The sequence below is a fragment of the Amblyraja radiata genome, chromosome 31, assembly GCF_010909765.2.
Source record: "Amblyraja radiata isolate CabotCenter1 chromosome 31, sAmbRad1.1.pri, whole genome shotgun sequence".
In the NCBI taxonomy this organism is placed as follows: domain Eukaryota; kingdom Metazoa; phylum Chordata; class Chondrichthyes; order Rajiformes; family Rajidae; genus Amblyraja; species Amblyraja radiata.
In genome coordinates, this window is record NC_045986.1 from 31,476,302 (window position 1) to 31,499,092 (window position 22,791).

The window sequence follows — 22,791 nt, forward strand, 5'->3', positions numbered from 1 at the left end:
CATATGGCAGTGTTGTACCACAGACTAGTAAATCTTGTTTGCTTAGTATAATTAGGGTTATAATGTCTTAAGAAACCGCAGCAGTGTAACCCAGAGTGGCAGACTGGTATGGATCAATTGGGCACAAATGCAGTTATCTGCCTGCACCCAATGAAGTCAAAATATTTAAGAAGGAACTGCAGATGCTGGAAAATCGAAGGTAGACAAAAATGCTGGAGAAACTCAGCGGGTGCAGCAGCATCTATGGAGCAAAGGAAATAGGCAACGTTTTGGAAACATTGCCCATCTCCTTTGCTCCTTAGATGCTGCTGCACCCGCTAAGTCAAAATATCTGTTGTCAGCCTGTTAACTCCAGCAATACTTTTCAGTGTTTCATTTCTGCGTCTCCTTAGCTGGATCAGATAAATAGGGTCACTGTCATCTGTCCACAGACCAGTCCATCTCAATCTAGTCTATCATCTGTCCACAGACTAGTCCATCTGTTGTCACCCCTGTTTACTTCTGGCCTTCTCTATCTTTCAGTCTGAAGGGTTCTGACCCGATACGTCACCCATTTCTTTTCTCCAGAGATGCTGCCTGACCCGCTGAGTTACTCCAGCATTTTGTGTCTTCTCATTTTCCCCTTCCCAAACCAAACATGGACTACACACTAGTAAGATATGTCCCCGTCTGTAGAATGCACCTGCAGCTGGAGGAGATCCACAATATCTTAGCTCCACTGTATCCAAACATAACTAAGATGGCTAGAGTAAAATGAGGAATGTTAATAACCCAATAAATTGATGTTTACTGCACAAACCTCAGGCACGAGACACAACACAAACCTTATCTCCACATACTTTGGGCTTATGGCAGCCTATGTGCCGTGCCATTTAAATATACACAATGGTTTTAATACCTCAACTGAACATCAACAGCAGGCTTATGAGAATCAGAGAAGACAGGTTAACAATTTGGGTGATAACTTTTTGTCAAAACTGCACGTTGAAAATGAACAAAGCTGTTGAGGACTATTTCAAGCTAAAAGTATTTTCAGTTTTACCTCCCTTAATGCTGTGTGATTTGTACAATACCGTGTCTCAACAAGTTACCTGATTTTATGAAGAAAGAGTTTTAGATTCTTGTAGGGTTTTTTTAAACCAAATGGAAACTGGTTATATCTGCTTTTGATTCCACAGTGAATTTATTAGTTTTGTAAGTAGGATGAAATTGCACCACAAATGCCACAGGTTTCTACATTCACCACTAGCTGTCCAAACATTGCAATGAAAATGCCAGTTTTGAATGAGTCTTAAAGATCCCCAATAGGTCCAATAAAGTAGAATTAAATCAAAGAACTCTCTCACAGTTTTTATGACTATCAAAGCCCTTTAGTTTGATTCCTGGCCAATATCTTTTTGCCAACATTCACATTCTGTACCAAAATTATTCATTGTATTCCACAACCTAAACTTCCTGTTAATTCATTCACACCTTGTTTTTCAGCTTTTTTAGAATTTTGAAAACAAAATCATAACATTGACACAGTAATTCACAAGCATAATGAGTTAGAATTTGGTACTGGTGGGATACTTGGTTATTCTGGCTGTTGAAGTTTGGAAAATGTCCCAAACAAACACAGTTTCCCCAATGGTCCGGTGGGCGTATGTGCTGTGTGGTGCGCTACTAGGTTGTACCATAGATCAGGAATAGTTTATAGTTGGGACCGATGTATTTGCTGGTCTAAGCCAAGGAACTAAATTTGCCCTCCGGTCCTTTTGGCTGTGGAGCAGATATCTCAGGAATTATTCCGGCTTCTGATTGCAAAGCAATTGACAAAACCAAAAGGCAAACTGGAATGGGAGGGTCTTCTGCAGATCTTCTGGAATTGAACATTGGAATTAACATGCGTGAAGTAACAGAGGGCAGTGGTGGCAGAGTGTACAGCAGTAACAGCAACTTAAGCTTACAGCACAATTCTTGATTATTATGGGTGTCAGGGTTTATGGGGAGAAGGCAGGAAAAAGGGATTGAGAGGAAAAGATAGATCAGCCATGATTGAACGGCAGGGTAGACTTGATGGGCTGATTGGCCTAATTCTGTTCCCATGACTTATTAACATTAACAAGAAATAATGCTTTGCATTAGTTCATAAGACATCTGTAAATCATGTCTTTGAGAGAGAATATTGATGAGAGAACCACTCTCATTTTTTACACAGAGGGTGGTGAATCTCTGGAATTCTCTGCCACAGAAGGTAGTTGAGGCTAGTTCATTGGCTATATTTAAGAGGGAGTTAGATGTGGCCCTTGTGGCTAAGGGGATCAGGGGGTATGGAGAGAAGGCAGGTACGGGATACTGAGTTGGATGATCAACCATGATCATATTGAATGGCGGTGCAGGCTCGAAGGGCCGAATGGCCTACTCCTGCACCTAATTTCTATGTTTCTATGTAACATCTATGGGAATATTAAGATGGTATTTCAAGGAGACTGAGAAGTGCCATGTCTCTGTTATTGATGATAATATCCAGTATGCTGCCTACTTGTCCCATAAACTAATAATAATAATAATGGATGGGATTTATATAGCGCCTTTCTAATACTCAAGGCGCTTGAAACTGCTTCTGCATCAGAACAACAATAGTGAGACTCCTCAGAAAGCAAGTGGTCATCCTCCTCATGCTGTATGAGCTAGGTGACCACTCCTCTGTTGACCACAGGGATGGCCAAAGGGTCTTCCTTGTAGACCTGGTGTGCTTATTCCAATGGATGGCTTCTATCCCGCCAGTGAAATCTGTGAAGCCAGGGGGCAACATCATGAATAGTCTATGTTTCTGAATTCTATGACTGCTTTAGACACTGCTTTAGCCATGAGGCCACGTAAGCTTGATTTACAGTTTGTTTATGAGACACTATTCAATTCTGAATCACCTTGTCAGTTTTGTGTCTCGCTGAGTGGAGACTGCAGTAGAATACCTAACCCCCATGCAAATCCTGACATGCTGCATTACCCACGAGTATCACTTGTCAACAAGTACTTGTAGTAAATAGCTGCTGAAAGCTGTTAATTCTACAAATTGTAAAATTGTTGAAATTCTTTCACCCACCTGGAAACCCAGAGTGTGCAGTACATACTGTCACAACAGTGTCAAATAATACTAACATTTTCATACTTAATAACCCTGAAGAATGCAAGCAACAGCAAGCAAGGGGAATTAAAAACATTCCAACTTTTCTCACTGTCTTCATTAGATCAATTTCCTTGTCAGACCCCTAGATAGTTTTATGGGCTGAGAGTTTAAATCTCAGTCACCCTGGCTAAACAAATCCTAGAGTAACTTGCATATCAATCCATTGTATTTTTTACATCTCTGAGTGATGTGGCTGCTAGATTGATAAGCTAACTTGTGTGTTACATGATGGCAAGTTCCACGATTTCCCTGAAGTAACCTTGGTCTTGTCTGGTTCAGGGGGAATATTGACAGAGGCCTTCATACAGGTTCAAATTCAGTGTGAAGTTCATCTTCCAGTTTAATGTGTTGTCTCTTGCAGTGCATAAGGAAATAGCAGCCACATAACCCTTAATCAAGTGGCTGTCCTTCAAGTATGTGCGTCCATAGCAAGTGTCGTCAGGCTGTCCACCCCTGTGAAGAATCATTGCTGAACTGGAATCTGATCTAGTACATGCACACATTCCTGCTTGGATAACCAGTCAATAATTAGAATTGAGAAAGGTTCCCTTGATTCGGGGACTGGAACAGCTGCAGCTCTAGGTGAGGTCAGCTAACTGTACACAAATCAGGTTTTAAGAGAGAAGGCTACGCCAGGCAGTGCTGTTACCCCCTTGGTGGAATTAGAAGGGAAGAAATGGCCATTGAAACTTTGCTAATTGTTAACTTCATTCTTGGAGATGTCTCAAAATTAAAATCCTGGATAGAGTGGGTGTGGAGAGGATGTTTCCACTAGTGGGAGAGTCTCGGAGCAGAGGCCATAGCCTCAGAATTAAAGGAAGTTCCTTTCGGAAGGAGATGAGGAGAAATGTATTTTGTCAAAGAGTGGTGAATCTGTGGAATTCATTGCCACAATAGGCTGTGGAGTCCGTTAATGGATATTTTTAAGGCAGTGATAGATAGATTCTTGATTGGAGGACTGGCCAAAATTTGTGCCTTCCACCACAGTGATGAATGCTGTGGTGGATGTTTGTGTTACATTTTTATTGTGGTTGTGTGTTCTTTATTATTGTATCGCTGCTGACAACCCAAATTCCACCGACCCTGGTTGTGTGGTAATAAATTCTATCTAAAACTCTAAATTAGTGCGGGTGTCAGGGGTTATGGGGAGGAGGCAGGAGAATGGGGTGAGGAGGGAGAGATAGATCAGCCATGATTGAATGACGGAGTAGACTTGATGGGCCGAATGGCCTAATTCAGCTCCTACCACATACGACCATATGAGAATGCTTCCTGTCTGGTAGGAGGAGGTGCCGTGCTGGAATGAGGCTAGCATTGATGACCAACAGGGTGATTGAAGAGATGGACTTTGAAGAGTTTTTCTGAGGATAATTCTGAGCTGGTGAGGCAGAGGGGTTTAGGGAAGGAATTCCAGGGCATAAGACCTGGGGTACTGAAAGTTTGCCCACCATCGGAGAGGAAGGTTCCTAAAATATTGGGAGCATTTTTTGTTTAGGAACAACTGTCCTCCACTGGCCTCTTTAAAACTGAGCGCAATGGTAAGTAAATATTTCCTCATATACGCATCATCTTCATGTACTACTGTATATCTGACAAGGCGTTGCCTCACATCCTCTAAACAGATTACCAGGCACTGCCAGACTGTCCACCTGCTGCCATGAAAATGATTGCCTTCCTATTTAGGACACTGTCATAACAAGGTTGTGATGGATTGCTATGGTGCCTGTCCCTCGTGCTGGTGACAAGGTAACATACATTCCTCTTGTCAAGCTTCCCCTATGCTGTCAGCAGGGCCTGTGTTCACAGTGTGGTCACAATCACTTTACATCTGCGCTTCAGACTTGCTGCTAGAGCCATCTTGTCTTCACTGGCAACAAAACTTCATGTCTGATTTGCAAATTTATTGAATACATGTGCAGTTACAGTAAAAACAGCAGAAATCTCCGAGGATATGGTAGCAATCATTGATTTGTACTTTATTACAAAGCTCGCATTATTTATCTTTATGAGACCATTAGATTTTGGCTTGCAAACATTAGAGTTTTACATTTTTGATAAACTCAGCTAAATAGCAGTCTGTCCGGCACACTCTATGAAATTTGGAATATGGTTCGCTCAGGGGCCATTTACATAAAATCAGTCACTTTCATTTCCTTGTTATAACCAGACAGCAAAAGTTGTTATTTTAGCAAATGTTTGCGTGTGTGCGCGTGCGTGTGCGTGTATGTGTGCGCGTGTGCATGTGTGCGTGTATGTGTGTGTGTGTGTGCGTGTGCGTGTGTGTGTGCGTGTGTCTGTGTGTGTTTCTGTGTGTGTGTGTCTCTGTGTGTGTGTGTGTGTGTGTGTGTGTGTGTGTGTGTGTGTGTGTGTGTGTGTGTGTGTGTGTGTGTGTTTCTGTGTGTGTGTGTCTGTGTGTGCGTGTGTGTGTGGGTGTGTGTGTGTTTCTGTGTTTCTGTGTGTGTGTGTGCGTGTGCGTGTGCGTGTGCGTGTGCGTGTGTGTGCGTGTGTGTCTGTGTGTGGGTGTGTGCGTGCGTTTCTGTGTGTGTTTCTGTGTGTGTGTGCGTGTGTCTGCGTGTGTGTGTGTGTGTGTGTGTGTGTGTGTCTGTGTGTGTGTGTTTCTGTGTGTGTGTGTGTGTGTGTGTGTGTGTGTGTGTGTGTGTGTGTGTGTGTGTGTGTGTGTGTGTGAGAGAGAGAGAGAGAGAGGGTGAGCGTGAGAGAGAGCGTGTGTGTATATTGGCACATATTTCGCTGCCGGTGGTTGCGAATGGAATTGCTGGCACTTGTCCTTTTAAACACATGCATAGTCAAACCTGGAAGTCATAAACCTACTCTTCAGTAGTTGGCATTTTCTGCGTCAACACAATCTGCTCCCAGTGCAGGAGGAGGGTTGAATTTTACTGATTATGTCCCAACACTTGGAATGAAAAGCTGCCTGTCAGATCCTGCATCGGCTGTAACCCAGGGCCTCATAACCTCCAGGAAAGAAAATTCAGGAGATAAGTTGCTTCTTTGCTATTTGTTTCATTTGTTTTTCCAGGTCTGTTTTTAATTTTAATTTTCATTTTTTTAAATAGTTTTTTAAAGATATCTAAATGTCAGAGACCCTCAGTAACACTGAATGTTTCTGACAGTCATGTCTCCAGCTTTGCCAACAGCCAAGGCCTTCATGTTCTGGGGCCAGTGCTTCAAAGCACCATTGTTAGCCCTGCTACTGTTCTGATCTGTTGTTGGAGTCTGGCATTCTTGAGACCCTCTGCATTCAAATACAGTATGTTTGGGTATGGGCGAATTGTGTGCAATGGGCCCAGGCCAGTAAAATCTGGGACATCATAGATCTTTTTGCAAAGACAAAATCATTTCCAACCATCTCCTCGAACCACCTGTGGGGATATTTTGCAGAGTCAAGATTGCCATTGTAACCTTGCAGGTTAGGTAGACTTGTCCTTTCACATTTAACTAATCTGCATCAGGCATTGGTCACCGGCTGCTTGACATATCAGTCTTCATCGCCAGGCTATCCCTGGCTATTCACCGTGGAGAAAGAGCGTTTGGAACGGCACTGAAAATCTCAAAGATAGACACAAAACACTGGAGTAACTCAGCGGGACGGGCAGCATCTCTGGAGAGAAGGAATGGGTGACATTTTGGGTTGAGGCCCTTCTTCAGATTGAGAGTCAGGGGAGAGGGAAACTGGAGGTATGAAAGGGTAAAAAGAGCATGTAAGGTGTCAAAAGGACGTCTGAAATTGGGTTATTTGGGAGCGGTGTAAAGGACATGAGGAGAAGATCCGTTCCCAAATTGTCCACCCACCTTCCCCAGTGGCACCTCCTGCCCTGCCTATGCCTCCACAACACTCACCTCACATCCCTAGAAATGGAGTGGAAGTAAGTCATTCTTGACCCTAAGCAACTACCTAAGTGAGAAGATATGTCCACACTGATTCTGTCTCAGTTATAAGTAGAATGGAACAAATGCCCCCCTCATTCTGCTCTGCTGTGATACTGTGCATGTTTGGTTTGCTGTGGTACTCTCTGAAGGTCTGTGGTATACACACAGTAGCCTCCCCATTCACACATACACATATTTTGGTCCATACAGCATGCCATCCCTCCTTGCAGTTGTCATTTTCTTTTAACAAATATTGTTAAACCCCTTACCCCTTTCACCCCCCATTCTACTTTGTCTACAACTCTGTAGCCAGGAGTTTAGAATGGCCATGCCTGCCATTTCATAAGCACTAATGTTATACATCCATGTGTCTGGTACCATCAATTCATCTGCCTTACTTAACTGCAAGGACTCGAGGGAATATGGACCATTAAGTGCTGCCAAACTCCTTTGTTTTCTTTTTTCTAACCTTTGGTTCCTTTGCCTTCCAAACTCGCTGACTAATCCCCCCGCCATCCATTTCCAACTTAACCTCTCTTATTACAGAATGTGTGCTTCAGTTCCCATCCCCCTTCCAAGCTAGTTCAACTCCTCCCAGAGGTCATTTGTAGCAATCTCACTGCTTCAACAAGTTATAATTCTCTTCTACGCATGATGTATTGGATAATAAGTAGTTAAGTATACTACAAGTTACTAATGGATATGCATTATAATAAATAATAGCGAGCTGGGAATTTCTTACAAGGTAGTAAAACAAAAAGGAACGTATGGGGTTACTTTAAACTGAGAAATATTGGGATTCAGGTGGTTTATATTCTGTGCAAGGGTATAAATAGTTGAACAAATCAGTAACAAACCAAGAATGCAAAAGTTTATATATTTAAGATAATTAAAGCAATGAGTTCTGCCCAGTGTTCATTGGTATGTTCACATGTATTTCTTCATTTCAGTCTAATTTAAATCTACCTCTTAACCCTTTTACAATTTTTCTTCCATTACTTTCCAGCATCAAAGGTTTCTCTTTGAGCTCCAGATGTTGCTTCCCACTTGACCCGAATTCACTTTCTGTTCTTGCCCTGACCTGTGATTCTTGCTGAGACTCAGCTACACACACTGTGACTAGCATGAGAAACAAGTGGCAGAACCACAGTCAGCTTCGAGTTGTGGCAGGCTGATTGATGCTGGAACCGTCTCTCTGACATTCTTCTCATTATTCAAAATAAATACTCAGCACCAACCTGATCTCCCGGTGGCTCAGCACTTCAACTCCCCCTCCCATTCCCAATCCGACCTTTCTGTCCTGGGCCTCCTCCATGGCCAGAGTGAGGACCACCCTAAATTGGAGGAGCAGCACCTCATATTTCGCTTGGGCAGTTTGCACCCCAGCGGTATGAACATTGACCTCTAATTTCAGGTAGTCCTTACTTTCTCCTCCCCTTCTCAGCTCTCCCTCAGCCCTCTGGCTCCACCTCTTCCTTTCTTCCTCCTGCCCCCCCCCCCCCCACCCTCACCCTCACATCAGTCTGAAGAAGGGTTTCGACCCGAAACGTTGCCTATTTCCTACGCTCCATAGATGCTGCCTCACCCGCTGAGTTTCTCCACCATTTTTGTCTACACTCAGTTTCTTAAAATTATTTTCAGAGATAAGCTCTAGAAAAAAATAGTGGTAAAAAGTGACTATCATTGGGACTTTACAGAGCAAAATTCATTTATTTTAAATGAGGCCTAATATATAATGCTAGTTGCCTATATCTATATATTACACTCATTAGATTGGGCATGTAGAATATCCTGTCCAGGAATTACCAGAATATGTTTTGCTTAATCAAGTACGTGACCAGCATTAACATCGATCACTGTCTTAACCAAGTTGTGTGTCTAGAATACCTGGTGTTATTCTGATATTATAGAGGTATACCTTCCTTGCTTGCAAACAACATACAAAACCACAATTTGGTAGAAACATAGAAACATAGAAAATAGGTGCAGGAGTAGGCCATTCGGCCCTTCGAGCCTGCACCGCCATTCGATATGATCATGGCTGATCATCCAACTCAGTATCCCATCCCTGCCTTCTCTCCATACCCCCTGATCCCTTTAGCCACAAGGGCTACATCTAACTCCCTCGTAACTATAGCCAATGAACTGGCATCAACTACCTTCTGTGGCAGAGAATTCCACAGATTCACCACTCTCTGTGTAAAAAATGATTTTCTCATCTCGGTCCTAAAAGACTTCCCCCTTATCCTTAAACTGTGACCCCTTGTTCTGGACTTCCCCAACATCGGGAATAATCTTCCTGCATCTAGCCTGTCCAACCCCTTAAGAATTTTGTAGGTTTCTATAAGATCCCCCCTCAATCTTCTACATTCTAGCGTGTACAAGCTAAGTCTATCCAGTCTTTCTTCATATGAAAGTCCTGCCATCCCAGTAGAAGCAAGGTATTGGGAATGCTAAATGAGGGCAGGGGCTTTAATCAATAAAACGTTACCGCCTGGATTGCAACAAACTGGCAGAATATTTGTGGGTTTCTTCAGTAATGAAGGATAATCCCTGCTTCAATGACTGACTGACCTACCTGTTTGCTTTCATGACTGTGGAATAATGCGGATAGTCCACGTGAAGAGGTGTATCACTGAGCCCGAGGTGGAGGTTCAGATTTCTAGAAGGGTCTCGACCTGAAACTTCACCTATTCTTTTTCTCCAGAGATGACCCGCTGAGTTACTCCAGCTTTTTTGTGTCTATCTTCAGCATACAGGGTACCTCAGAACTACTTCAAACCTGATGAGCATTTACTTCCCTCTGCACAAAGAGCAGTCATTGATCATGAAAAGTGTTAACTGCAACTTGCATTCTTTTTGACTGTATTTTATAGTTCTGATGAAGTAGCAGCTGTGTGTGAGGTTGTGGAATATTTGTGTGTAAGATGGCACTTTAAGTTTACAGTGTAAATTAGAATGAATTGGAATCGTACTTGAACTTCATATTGCAGCAACTTTATGCCAAGTGGCGCTGATCCACTTGACTATCACCATCCTTACTGGAAAGCACCATGGCTCAGTGATATAGCTGCTGCTTCAGCGCCAGAGACCCAGGTTCGATCCTGACTACAGGCGCTGTCTGTGCGGAGTTTGTACGTTCTCCATGTGACCACGTGGGTTTCCTCCAGCTGTTCCCGTTTCCTCCCACACTCCAAAGATGTGCAGGTTTGTAGATTAATTGTCTTCTGTAAATTGCCCCTAGTGTGTAGGATGAAAAAGTGGGATTACATAGAATTAGTGTACGGGTGATCGATGGGCTGAAGGGGCTGTATCCACGCTGTATCTCTAAATTAAAAGAAAGATTGATGGTGCTTGGGCATTCCCAACACCCCCAGAAGGCCCTTGATTGAACATTTTAATAGAGCACCAACCGGTTTGGCAGTGAGCTATCAATCAAGCTGTAGTTACAGGTACAGAGAAAGGTACACTGATGATGCCTTCATATGTCTCACTTTCCATCCATAGTAACATTGCACCACATGACTCCAACTGCACTTATACTAATTTTATTTGAATGATACAAGGAAGTAACATACCTGATAATTTGCTTGTCAAACATAAATGCAATTAATGCTTTATTTTTTTTGTTCGGCAGTGGGACCTCAAAATACCAGGAGCTGGTAATACTTTATATTCATTGTGTATAACATAGATGCATCTGAATAAGGCTGATTTCATAAGGGAGTGCAAATATCACATTTATTCATTCTGTATTAAGAATGTGGTAGACTGAAAATCACATAGAATCTGTCTAAACAAATATATTAGGATTTGTACATTTAGATTACACTGGCATTCCTATACAAATCTATTTTCAACTTTTTTTCCAGTGTTTCATTGGTCTATTCATAGCAGAACAGAACTATTACTAATACATGTTCTGTTCAGTTTTCTCTCTCGCCTCCCAGTAGAGGTTCCAGGCTCCCAATTGTAGGCAGAAAAACAGTCCTTTGATGTTCTGTCGCATTGCTGCAGGGTTACAACAATCACCACTTGCCAACTGCCTCCTCCCTCGTCCCCACCATGCCCATACATCTCTGCTCTTTGCAGTCTTTGCACAAGCCAACACGATGTCTAACATTTGTGCTGGGGTGTCCAGCATCCTTCAGAATTAGAATCTGTTCTGTTTATCTCCTTTCCATCTCTCCGAGAAATACTGACTGATTTTGGAGTAAAGTATCATAGCTGCTCCTTGTCTTTGGTACCTGCCCTAATGTCTTGGTTTATTAAAGACACTTCATATGCACGATGACATTTGTTGATTTGGGAGATGGAGGGCGTAACATTGGGGCCTGACCCTGTCCTACCTGGCCATCTTTCATGCATTCAATTGGAAAGCAAGTAGGTGGGAGAACCAAGCCTAATTTTAACCTTCACCTTATTGCCAATAAGGCCAAGTTTAGTGTCCATTTGATAACAACTATTCTTATATAAATATAGAGGTTTTTTCCCTTCTGAGTATTGTGGCGTATTTCATTTAGTACTCCATTATTTATGATTAGGTTAAAGATGGCTTACAGAGCTATGTTGGCAAAAATATTCTATGTAACCAGTTGGTACCATGTAAGATATCTTTGCCATGAGGTCTCATCATGACTCCTAGCAACCTGCTAAACTAACAGCACAGGCGCTGTTTTGCAAAAGAATATGTGGATCCGACTAATGAACACTTGGGCAGGAAGAAGAGGTGCCTTGTGTAGTGGTGGGAATTATTTATTACCCTTAATGGACAAGGGAGGGCAGGCAGGCAGAAGCGAAAATGATGGGGTGGGGCATATAGGAGAAAAACATTCTTAGGAACAGGAAAGAGGCCATTTATTTCAGTAATCCATAACTTCATCTAATTGCCTTTTGAAACTTTTATATACTGCCGGGCTGGATTCAGCAGCCTTTCATGGTAAATTATTCCACAACTTTATTAGTCTTTTAATAAAGTGATTCCACTTGATATTCCTAACTTTCTGATTTTTAATTTGTATTCCCTGTATTTGTGTTGCTGTAAAGTTATGTACCAAAGTTAATAATTTTGCAGCATCAGCGTTTTGATCGCAGGGCGAATTGTCAGTGCTCTTCACAAGTGTGAAAATGTCAAAGAAGGCCCCTCAAAGGTTTCTCTTCTCCAAGTGAAACTAGCTCAGCTTCCTCGAAAGAGACAGAGGTTATTCAACTTCCATGCTGTATGAGTCTATAATAACACTTGCCACAACTGATCCTGTGTTCTCTAGATTCTGCAACGAAATCTGAATCCAATTGCGCAGGTGTTAGACCACGTGATGAATGGAATTTTTCTTTACAATAGTCAGGGTTTTGTATTTGCCTGCATTGATTGGTTCTTCCTCCTTGCTGCTGCTGAAGGATGGCTGTTCATTTAATGACCACGTGCAAAATTGCATCTCCCACTCTTACCGTGAAATAACATTTGAAATGTGAGGTGAGCCAATATATGATTAACATAATAGCGTAGTCTATACACGACAAAATAATGTTCCAGAATCTTGGGCAAAAAAATATATAGTTCAAGGCAGCAGCATCAAAATCCGAACTTTGATGATTTTATCAGCTTGTCCCCCACAACATCATCTACAACAAGTATATTAATGAGGAATGGAGCACATTTTCTACTTTAATTATTGAGCATCAGCATCAAGCACTAGGGGTTTTCATCTCGAATTAGCCACCTGTGGTTTTCATGAAATGAAATATCCAATTTTGTTATGTGTCAGATGAGGGCAGTTTTGGGCCAAGTGCTATGCCCACCAACAACTCGGTTAGCAGTTACCCAACGCATTTAAAGAAGGGTCTCAACTTGAACCGTCACCCATTCCTTCTCTCCAGAGATGCTGCCTGTCCTGCTGAGTTACTCCAGCTTTTTGTGTCAGTCTTCGCATTTTACAAATTCCTGTCAGAACTTAACCTGGACTAAATTTAAACTAATTCCTGGCATCATTGAGTCCCTTTAGATGTTAGTCTCTTGCTGGTCTGTCGTGATGTGCATGTATATACAACACAAGAACAACTGCAAACATTCAAATTAGGATTCTAGATCTTTAACATCTGTAGCACAAGTTTCTGTCCAGATAACATGATCATCATTACATGAACACTAGGATCATTGTACAGGCTAAACTGGACTGTGCGTTACATTATACTAGAAGCAGTATTTCAGATAGAATCTTCTAGGATTCATTTCTTCTTGATGTAGTCTCTTTTGTAACTGCAGTATTCAGAACACTGTTATAATACATTCTGTTAGTCTGCCCAGCGTGCATATTCAGCACATAAAGGGTATTTTCTCTGTATTTGGTCTTTTACTGTTTCAACATCCCTATACATTATGTTACAATTGGTACCATCTATAATGTATAGTGCTGTCTTCTCTGTTACAAGAAAAAAATCACACACACACGCACTCATATTGTGGGGGAAGTCATGATATGCCAGTCACTGCAAGCTTTAAGGACCATATAAAAGCTTACATGGACATAGAGTTTGGAATGTATACGATTTGGAGGTAATGATATTCTGAGTAATCTGGAGACCGCTGCAGCTCAGAGAGATGTCTTTCTTTAATGGTTGACAATCGATAGGATGGTTAATAAATGGAAGGGTTTCAGTTTGAATCAGGTTATGCTGGGCGATCAATGAGAGGCACTGCTGGCAGCTGTAGATAAGGGTAACGTGTATGATCAGAGAACGGAAGGCTGCAATGGAGATTTGGAGAGGTATTGACGAGTTCTATGCCAGATATGCCCTAACTAAAGAGAGCACTATAGAACTGTAGAGGTATCCATACCAGAACCAGTCTGTGCAATATACCAATGTCAAACCAGACCATCTTCTGCCCCCTTGTTCCACTTAAGCAGCATCAGTAACAGAGAGGCATGTTCAACCGGAGGACAAACAGTCGATGGGGAAGTACCTCCAGATCTTTGTTAGTCAGCAATAAATAAAAATAATAAAACAAGGATCCGTTGGGACTGTTTAAATAATGTTTTCTCTCTATCTGTCTTCTTGGAATCGCTGTAGTGTTCTAGTCCCCGTGTTAGCGGGCACCGAGCTGGGTTTGCCTGGGCTGATCTGGGACAGGCCTCATCACCGGCATGTATGCATCTCCACCACTTTGCGGCACTGCTTACACTTGACAAAACAGCACCAGTGGAATTTACAACTGCATCTTTCCACAATCTCCACCTCCTCTGTGTTGAAGCTACGGCCACAACACATGAGCTCACAACCGTCAATTGCCTTGGACGTCTTATTGCACTGACGTCCAGAGGTCCCGAGAACCCCGTTCTTAAGGTCATGGTCACAGAAATCTGGGCTTGAGTCGAGATACACAAGGTCCTCATCTGTGTGCGGCTTAAACTGTGAATTCTTGGGGACTAAGACTTTTGTGGAACCGATTTTCCTCTGCTCGACCTCTGTGGCTCCATCAAACTTCTCCTTAAGCACATTGCCCACTTTCCTGAACGGAGGCATGGCTTTCCAGCAAGTCTTCACTTCACACGATCCAGAAACTCCGTGACATTTACATTCCACCCTCATGTTGTTCAAAATGGCCTGAAAAGAGGAATGTGTAGTTAGACATTGTAGAAAAATAACTGAGGCTAAACATTTTCAGTGCTTGATGTGGTACAGCATACAATATTGTTAATGTGTCACAGTTGATTTTGAACAGATCAGGCTTTAGTTGTTTGTTTGAACAGCAGAACCATGACCGAGTCTGGAAACAGCTGCATCCTTGAAGGGATGGTGTCTCTTTGATGGGGAGTTTTTAATGCTACTTAATTCTTTGCACATTCTGCTGTCGGGGAACGTTTACACGATACCAACTCGAAATGTGTTTTCAATCATGGACTTTTCCAAACTTGACATAAGGTGGGAAATAAGTTCTGTGGCTGTTCTTACAAATGTTAGAATGTTCTGAACGACATAAGTGAAATGAAATAATCATTGCGGGGGAAGGACTTGGATAGTGGGTGCAGCTTTGGGAAGGACTTACCAAGTAAGGAGGCAGGTTCAGAAGAAACTTTGCAATCGAGTTGAGAGGGGATTCTTTGGAATCAATGTAGTTACCATGGGGGAAATCAGAGAGTATGGAGAGAGTAAGGGAACAAAGTGGGTAGCATTCAGAAGGAAAGGGAATGACTGAATGAGACTTGGAGGAAGCAGTAATTGTGAATAAAAATAGTAGTAGACCATGGGGAACCTACTGGGAATGATGAAGAGAAATGGCATTTCAATCTTGGTTCATAATACTTTAGTACATGTACTACAGTTTAATTTTATCAGGAAATTGATGGCCAAATCCAATTGGATACCAGTGCCTTGTGCTTAAAAACAAAAAGCAGTGAAATTGCTTCACCTTCCTTGTATCTGATGTGCTTATCCACAGAAGCACCTAGATGTGACAGTGGTGTCCAGTGTCTGAATGCCATTGCATACGTTCAGAACACTGCTTCCAGCAAATTCCGTAGTGGACACTCAAGCATAAGGTAGCTTTAATTATGATTATGAAGCTTGTTTTGGTAATACTTAATGGGGCCTGTGTGATCAGGTCTGAACCATGGTACGTCATTTGGAATCTCCTGTGGGTAAGTGCCTTTAATTTAAGAATTCCCCTCACTGTAGTTCTGTATTAGGGTGCTCATCTTACTTTGGCCCAGCTGCCATCTCAGCATTACTCCATCAATGTCACCTCAACGAGAACTGAATGTCCTCACCATCAACCCTCAGCAGGTGATCACCAGTTCAATTCAGTTTAGTTTATGGTCACGTGTACCGAGGTACAGTGAAAAGCTTTTGTTGCGTGCTAACCTGTCAGCGGGAAGACAATACATGATTACAATCCAGCCATTTACATTGTACAGATACATGATAAGTGAACAACGTTTAGTGCAAGGTAAAGAAATGTAGGAGTAGAGATTTAAGAGTGTGGAGCGATTGTAATGTGTGATTGCGGATCTGCTTCTGTGGCGAGCATGATAGGCGCCTGGGTTGGACGCCATCTTGGAAAGGGGGTGATCAGGTTGGAAAGATCAGGATCCTGCCACCAATTACTCATATTGACCCTCAAGATACCAATCCTCCCTGTACTTACACTTGTCCCATGCCCTAGCTTTCCCCACTCCCATGGAGATATAGTCACATCTCCACCATAAACCCACTCTCTCTTCCGGAAATCACTATCTGTGGCCAGGATCTCCTTATTTCCTCTGTTTGGAACAGCAATATGAAGATAGCTGGAAATTAATCCACTGAACATGACATCTGAGTTGATCTTACCCTTTATCCTGTATCCATACACTGGACTGTAATCATGTATATTTTTTCCGCTGACTGGATGGCACGCAACAAAAAGCTTCTCACTGTACCTTGGTACACGGGACAATAATAAAACTGAACTGGACTAAACTAAAAAATGTGTCCTACAGTTCTGTCATGCAGGCCCTTGTGAATCGTTGATTCAGTAGAAGGGAATCTTTGTACCAGACTCATGTTCTGCAGGTTAAATCAAATTGGGAAAAGACTACAGTTGAACTGACTGTCATATTTCATTTGGGGGGTGGGGGGGGGGGGGGGGTTCAGTCACAATGAATGTCTGGCAATACCACAGTAACTTCTTATTCAAGATGATCATTAATCTTGCAATTGACCACTGAAAGTTGCCCCTAGTACGTAGATGAACTGTAGAATCTGAGTGAAGGTGGGTGGGGGACGGTGAGGTGCAAGGGAGGTTGAAAGAAATTTGGGGTGAATGAAATGAGATTAGTGTGGATAGGGTAGTGTGGACGGGGATTTAGTCTAGGGCAGTGTGGTCTCAGAGTTTGTCTCCATGTTGTCTGAAGCTATTACTCTATTACTCCAGAGTTTGTCTTCATGTTGTCTGAAACTATTACTCTATAACGCTTATCTAAAACAAAGATTGCTTGAAAACAAAACTCAGACATTTTCAAGTTGAAAATGTGGAGTACCTTGTTGAAACAAAGGAGTTGAGGCAGAATCATATTTTGTCAAAAATATCTTATTTTAACATAATAAACATCACACGAATAATATCAGCAAATATTAAACCAGCGATGAACATTTTGAAGAGGGATAATGTAACTAAATATTAGGCAATCAACACATTGTTTACAGAATTTCTTGGATAATAAAAATTAAATGATATCCGATTACTCCACTGATTTAGAATGTTATCTACATTTAATAATTCAGCCGTTGTTTGTACTGGAAATATTGAATGATTCAACAGTTCCAACAGAACTATGTAAACAACACAGCAAAGTGAGAATTTGGTGTCGTAATGGTTAGATAATTTGAGCTATGTGACATTGAAGTAATGGAAGCAGACTACATAAAACTAGATATTATGACTTTGTCTGTAGATTATATGTCAAAATTCCACAATAACGTTATAATCATAATTTAGATGCACCTCCTCTCCAATATGTGGCCATGGGCCATTACGTGCAATCATGTCGTTGTGATTCCAACATTAGTCTTGCTTGAGGAGATGGGAGAAGGTAATGTGGGGGAGGTTACCTCAGTATTCATGCCTTGAGTGAAAGCCTTTCTATTAAAACAGAGCCCAATACCTCAGCAAGCTTATCCAGCAATAAATGTCCTGGGCTTGCATTAGCACCTTGCATTCCATCACTAGTCTCCATGCATTTAGAAACATAGAAACATAGAAATTAGGTGCAGGAGTAGGCCATTCGGCCCTTCGAGCCTGCACCGCCATTCAATATGATCATGGCTGATCATCCAACTCAGTATCCCGTACCTGCCTTCTCTCCATACCCTCTGATCCCCTTAGCCACAAGGGCCACATCTAACTCCCTCTTAAATATAGCCAATGAACTGGCCTCGACTACCCTCTGTGGCAGAGAGTTCCAGAGATTCACCACTCTCTGTGTGAAAAAAGTTCTTCTCATCTCGGTTTTAAAGGATTTCCCCCTTATCCTTAAGCTGTGACCTCTTGTCCTGGACTTCCCCAACATCGGGAGCAATCTTCCTGCATCTAGCCTGTCCAACCCCTTAAGAATTTTGTAAGTTTCTATAAGATCCCCTCTCAATCTCCTAAATTCTAGAGAGTATAAACCAAGTCTATCCAGTCTTTCTTCATAAGACAGTCCTGACATCCCAGGAATCAGTCTGGTGAACCTTCTCTGCACTCCCTCTATGGCATTTAGATGAGGAGAGAGAAAAAACACAGGCATGCTTCTCCTGATTTTTAAAACAGAAATATCTCATCAATATCTGAGAACAGCTCCATCCAAGACCGCAAGAAATTGCAGAGTTGTTGACGTAGCCCACACAACCAACCTCCCTTCCATTTACTCCATCTACACTTCACTCTGCCTCAGCGAGGCCAGCAACATAATCATGGACCAGTCTCACCCCGGTCACTTCCTCTTCTCCCTCTGGCATCAGGCAAGAAGTACAGAAGTTTGAATACGCACACCTCCAGATTCAGGGTCAGTTTCTTCCCAGCTGCTGCCAGGCAACTGAACCATCCTATCACCAACTAGAAAGTGGTCGTGAGCTACCACCTACCTCAATGGAGACCCTCGAATTATATTTAATCAGGCCTTACTGGGCTTTATCTTGCACTAAATGTCATTCTCTTTATCCTGTATCTATACACTGTGGACTACTCAATTGTAATCTTATATAGTCTTTTCTTTGACTGGATAGCATGCAACAAAAAAGCTTTTCACTGAACCTCGGTAAACGTGACAATGATAAACTAAATAATAAACCAAACAATAAACAATATTTTGCACGACCAAGAGCCAGGCAAGTTGAAGCAGGGGGGGTGGGGGTGGGGGACGAAGAGCCAGGCAAGTTGAAGCAGGGGGGGTGGGGGTGGGGGACGAAGAGCCGGGCAAGTTGAAGCAGGTGGGGGGGGGGGGGGCAAGAGCCAGGCATGTTGAAGCGGGGGGGGGGGGGGGGGGGGGGGGGGCAAGAGCCAGGCATGTTGAAGCGGGGGGGGGGGGGGGGGGGGAAGGGGAAGGGGAATAGAAGAAACAATTTACTCAAATTAAATTGAGGATGAATCTCCAACGCCACAATATTCCTCTAACACGTTTAGCTCATGGCTGCTCCACATCTCAAGCATATGGTTGAAAATCATGTAATTTATGCAAGGTTAAGCAATTATGCCTTGATCTACGAAAATGTCTTAGTCTTAAGGATTACAAGTTGGAGCTTCGTTATTACTCTAACTAATAACTATTGTCAGAAATTGGCAACTTAATACCACAGTATTAATTAGCCAGCTATATCACCCTTATTTTCCTGGAAATTATCTATATTTTCCCAAAGTCAAATTGTTATACAATACGATACAATATAACTTTATTTATCCCAGGAGGGACATTGGTCCGCCAACAGTCATAAAACACAAGTTGCATGAAACATGAAACTAGAGTGGGAAGTACGAAAAGAGTGGAAGAGTACGAAAATAATAGAAAAAGAATAATTAATTCAATAAAGTGACAGATGTCTAATCTGAAGAAGGGTCTTGACCTGAAACGTCACCTATTGCTTTTCTCCAGAGATGCTGTCTGACCCGCTAAAGTGGCAAAGTTGAAGCTTGTTGGTATTTGCGTTGGAGTTGGGGGTTTGGGATCGTAGATCACGTACCTTCCTTCCTGCCTCGTTGTTGTGCAGGTTCATCAGTGGCCTGCTGGAAGAAGCTCCTTTGCTTCGTTCCCGTACATCCACAAAAGACTGGGAAAAGGCCACGCCATAAGCGATGTTATCAGAACAGCCCGACCATTGAAAACCTACGTACAACAGTAATAAAAAAAATAATTGGAATGAAAGTTCATCTAATTCATAGAGAGTAATCCAGATATTTTCAAGGCTGAGTTATGCAAGGAAAAAAAAATCAAAATCTAAGAGTCACAATATATTCTTTCTCAGATTGGCTAATTAATAGTTTCACATTAATTTTTATGATCAATGTTTTCCAGATTTTCAGTTCATGAGAACATTGATATGTTGTGCAGTATACATGACATACCAGAATTCCTCCAAGTTTATCAAGTTCTCCCCATCCAAAATACTTTTTAACCTCGTGCCATTCTCTGAAGTCCTGGTTATGTTGCCATGTGGGGTGCAAAAGGAATATAAACTAAAACTAGCCACCTTGAGAAAAACAGTTGGAAATTCCTCACTGAGTTCTCAAGGAACAAGCTTTGGAACAAAATGTAAATTGTAGCTATGTATCCTCCACAAAAATCCTTCGCTCCACCCCTCTCATCATTACTCCTGTCCTTACTGCAGTGGAAAATGGTTCAAATCGTACATTGTGCTATTCTCATCGTGGCCTTGAAGCCAAATAAAATCAATTCCCTAACAGTGACGGTAAACGGCAGACTCCCATATATAGCCGCCTGTTTCAAAATGCTGCAGTGACGTTTGTTTAATTTCCTGGGCTCTTTTTACAGCATGCACAACAAAATGAACAAACATGTTTACACTTCCTGGTTCCTGATGTACCGAGGAGTCAAATTACTGATCAATTGCCTTTTCACACAACTTCAGCAAAGCAAAAAACAATGATACATTTTATTTGGTTCCTTTAACTTTTTTTTAATAGCTCTCCATTTGCAAGAGGGAATGTTTTTATTTGATTAATCAACTAAGTAGATTTATAGCATGCCTGGAGTTTACTTCAGCTGCTGGTTTTAATCACACGGTCCACGAGCTGCCCCTCATCCTGACTTTGACTTGGGTTTTAAGTGATAAACATTTACTTCTTTCTCCTCACCATCCTTAGCCGTCTAGCCTAACTATCTCTCTGAACAGACTCCAAGCAGCTGACCTGAATTAAACCCGATAGATTAATACCACTCTCTGGAAAAAAAAACACGATCAAAACTGCACATTTTTGGATAATTGTAATATACAAAAGAGACGCCAATCAAATACACATTTTCACAAATACCGCAAGATGTTTGTACTTGCATTAAATGGCTTGTTCATTCCCTAAAACAGGCAGAAAGTACTGATTTTAGTCTAAAGCAGTTGTTTCAAGTTACAGTTGCTCATGATTTCTAGGAGTAAGCTGGTCTTATAAAACGTAGCTGGTGAGTTGTCCCGTACATTCATAGGGCATGGAGGAATGAAGAGGAAGAGGATATGTTTGAACCTCCCTCTTCAAGCATTTAATAATGTCCCCAAATGCATGGTAAACACTCAGACTCCTAAGTGGAGAGTAACAATGGAAGAAAGTTGCATCTCAGAGACTTTGGGTTGGAAAGAGGGGGAATATACCTTGGTGTTTACTGTAAGTCATGCATTATTCCTTCCTCTACCTGTTTCAAACACAAAATACTTATATGATGATAAAACACAAGGAAGGGAATTTTCCTGGGTGTTCATTCACAATGAATATTAGCATTGGAAAATGGACTGTTTTCTCTCTCATGCTCTGAGTATCGTCATCAAATACTTGGCCAGACCAAAAGTTAGAAAATGAGTTGTTCCAAACCCTTGCTTCTAACAACTGGTCTCGCTCCAACCTGAGGAAAGGGTGTACTACGCGTGATTTTGTTCATACCAGCCATTCCACTGCCTCAATCAATACCAGATTATGATCACAAAACAAAATACGACAGATGCTGGAAATCTTAAATTCAACACAGAAAATCCACAACTGCTGTTAGACCTGTGAAATTTTTCCTGATTATAGTTAATTTGAAATGCGCACCTGGATTGAAACTGGTGAAACTTATTTTGTAGCCGACTTTTGAAAGCAAATGCGACCCTCCCCTTCTCCAGTCATAGTCGTAGAGTCATACAATGTGGAAACAAGCCCTTTGCCCCAACTGCCCCACACCAACCAACATGTCCCATCTACACTAGTCCCACTTGCCTGCTTTTGGCCCATATCCTCCTAAACCTATCCTATCCACGTACCTATCTAATTACTTTTAAATATTGCGATAGTCCTTGCCGTAATTACCTCCTCTGGCTGCTCGTTCCATACACCCACCACCTTTTGTGTGAAAACGTTACTCTTCAGATTCCTTTTAAATCATTCCCCCTTTACCTTAAACTAATGCCCTTTGATTCTTGATTCCCTTACTCTAGGCAAGAGACTCTGTGCGTCTACCTGATCTATTCCTCTCATGATTTTTGCACCTCTATAAGATCACCCCTCACCCCCCTGCGCTCCAAGGAATAAAGTCAATTTCCCCAGTTCAGAACACAGGTCTTTACAGGTGAATGGTGTGTAGTGTCTCTACCCAGCCAGGTCCCCACGTGAAGCAACATGTTTGGAATTACCATCAGGGCTCACTCCATGGACTGTCCGATCACAGCCACACTTCTCCAGCTCTCCGCTGCTACAGGCACGAGTAACTGCAAAGGCCACTCCAGCGGAGGAGATTGCATACACAAAGGCTGCTTCTCTTGTTCCTGCGTTCAAAGATATGACACTGGTTATTTAACTGCATTGTAGACACACACAGGATGTAGCAGTGCCTGCACAGAGCGGAGAAACATAGGCAGAACTAAGTAACACGACTGGCTTCTGTTTCATAGTCACCCCAGAAGTGTTGTAGATTTATGCTGGTGCACGATGTCCAGTTAGATTTCCGTTTAGGAGCAAGCTAAGTGTATGGGTCCTGCCATTTAATGGGAAATTCACCCAATTTCCCCATCTCTATTAT

General features: G+C 42.1%; 2 protein-coding genes across 3 annotated transcripts in view; one reads left to right on the forward strand and one right to left on the reverse strand.

The window, feature by feature from the left end:
• The window catches only part of trim62 (tripartite motif containing 62), a 65,405-nt gene extending 56,779 nt beyond the window's left edge, over positions 1 to 8,626 (forward strand). Inside the window, exon 6 of the mRNA XM_033048456.1 lies at positions 8,580 to 8,626. The gene's annotated coding sequence lies outside the window, so the exon portion shown is untranslated. The remainder of the gene's footprint in view (positions 1 to 8,579) is intronic.
• Positions 8,627 to 10,592: 1,966 nt separating this feature from the next.
• Positions 10,593 to 22,791, reverse strand: part of wnt4 (Wnt family member 4) — a 38,501-nt gene continuing 26,302 nt past the window's right edge. For both annotated transcript variants that reach the window (XM_033048468.1, XM_033048467.1), the window contains exons 3-5: positions 22,406 to 22,537; positions 19,754 to 19,896; positions 10,593 to 14,662 (exon numbers count right to left, since the gene is read on the reverse strand). In XM_033048468.1, coding sequence (XP_032904359.1) covers positions 14,195 to 14,662; positions 19,754 to 19,896; positions 22,406 to 22,537 — 743 coding nt within the window. In that variant the 3' untranslated portion in view covers positions 10,593 to 14,194. The remainder of the gene's footprint in view (positions 14,663 to 19,753; positions 19,897 to 22,405; positions 22,538 to 22,791) is intronic.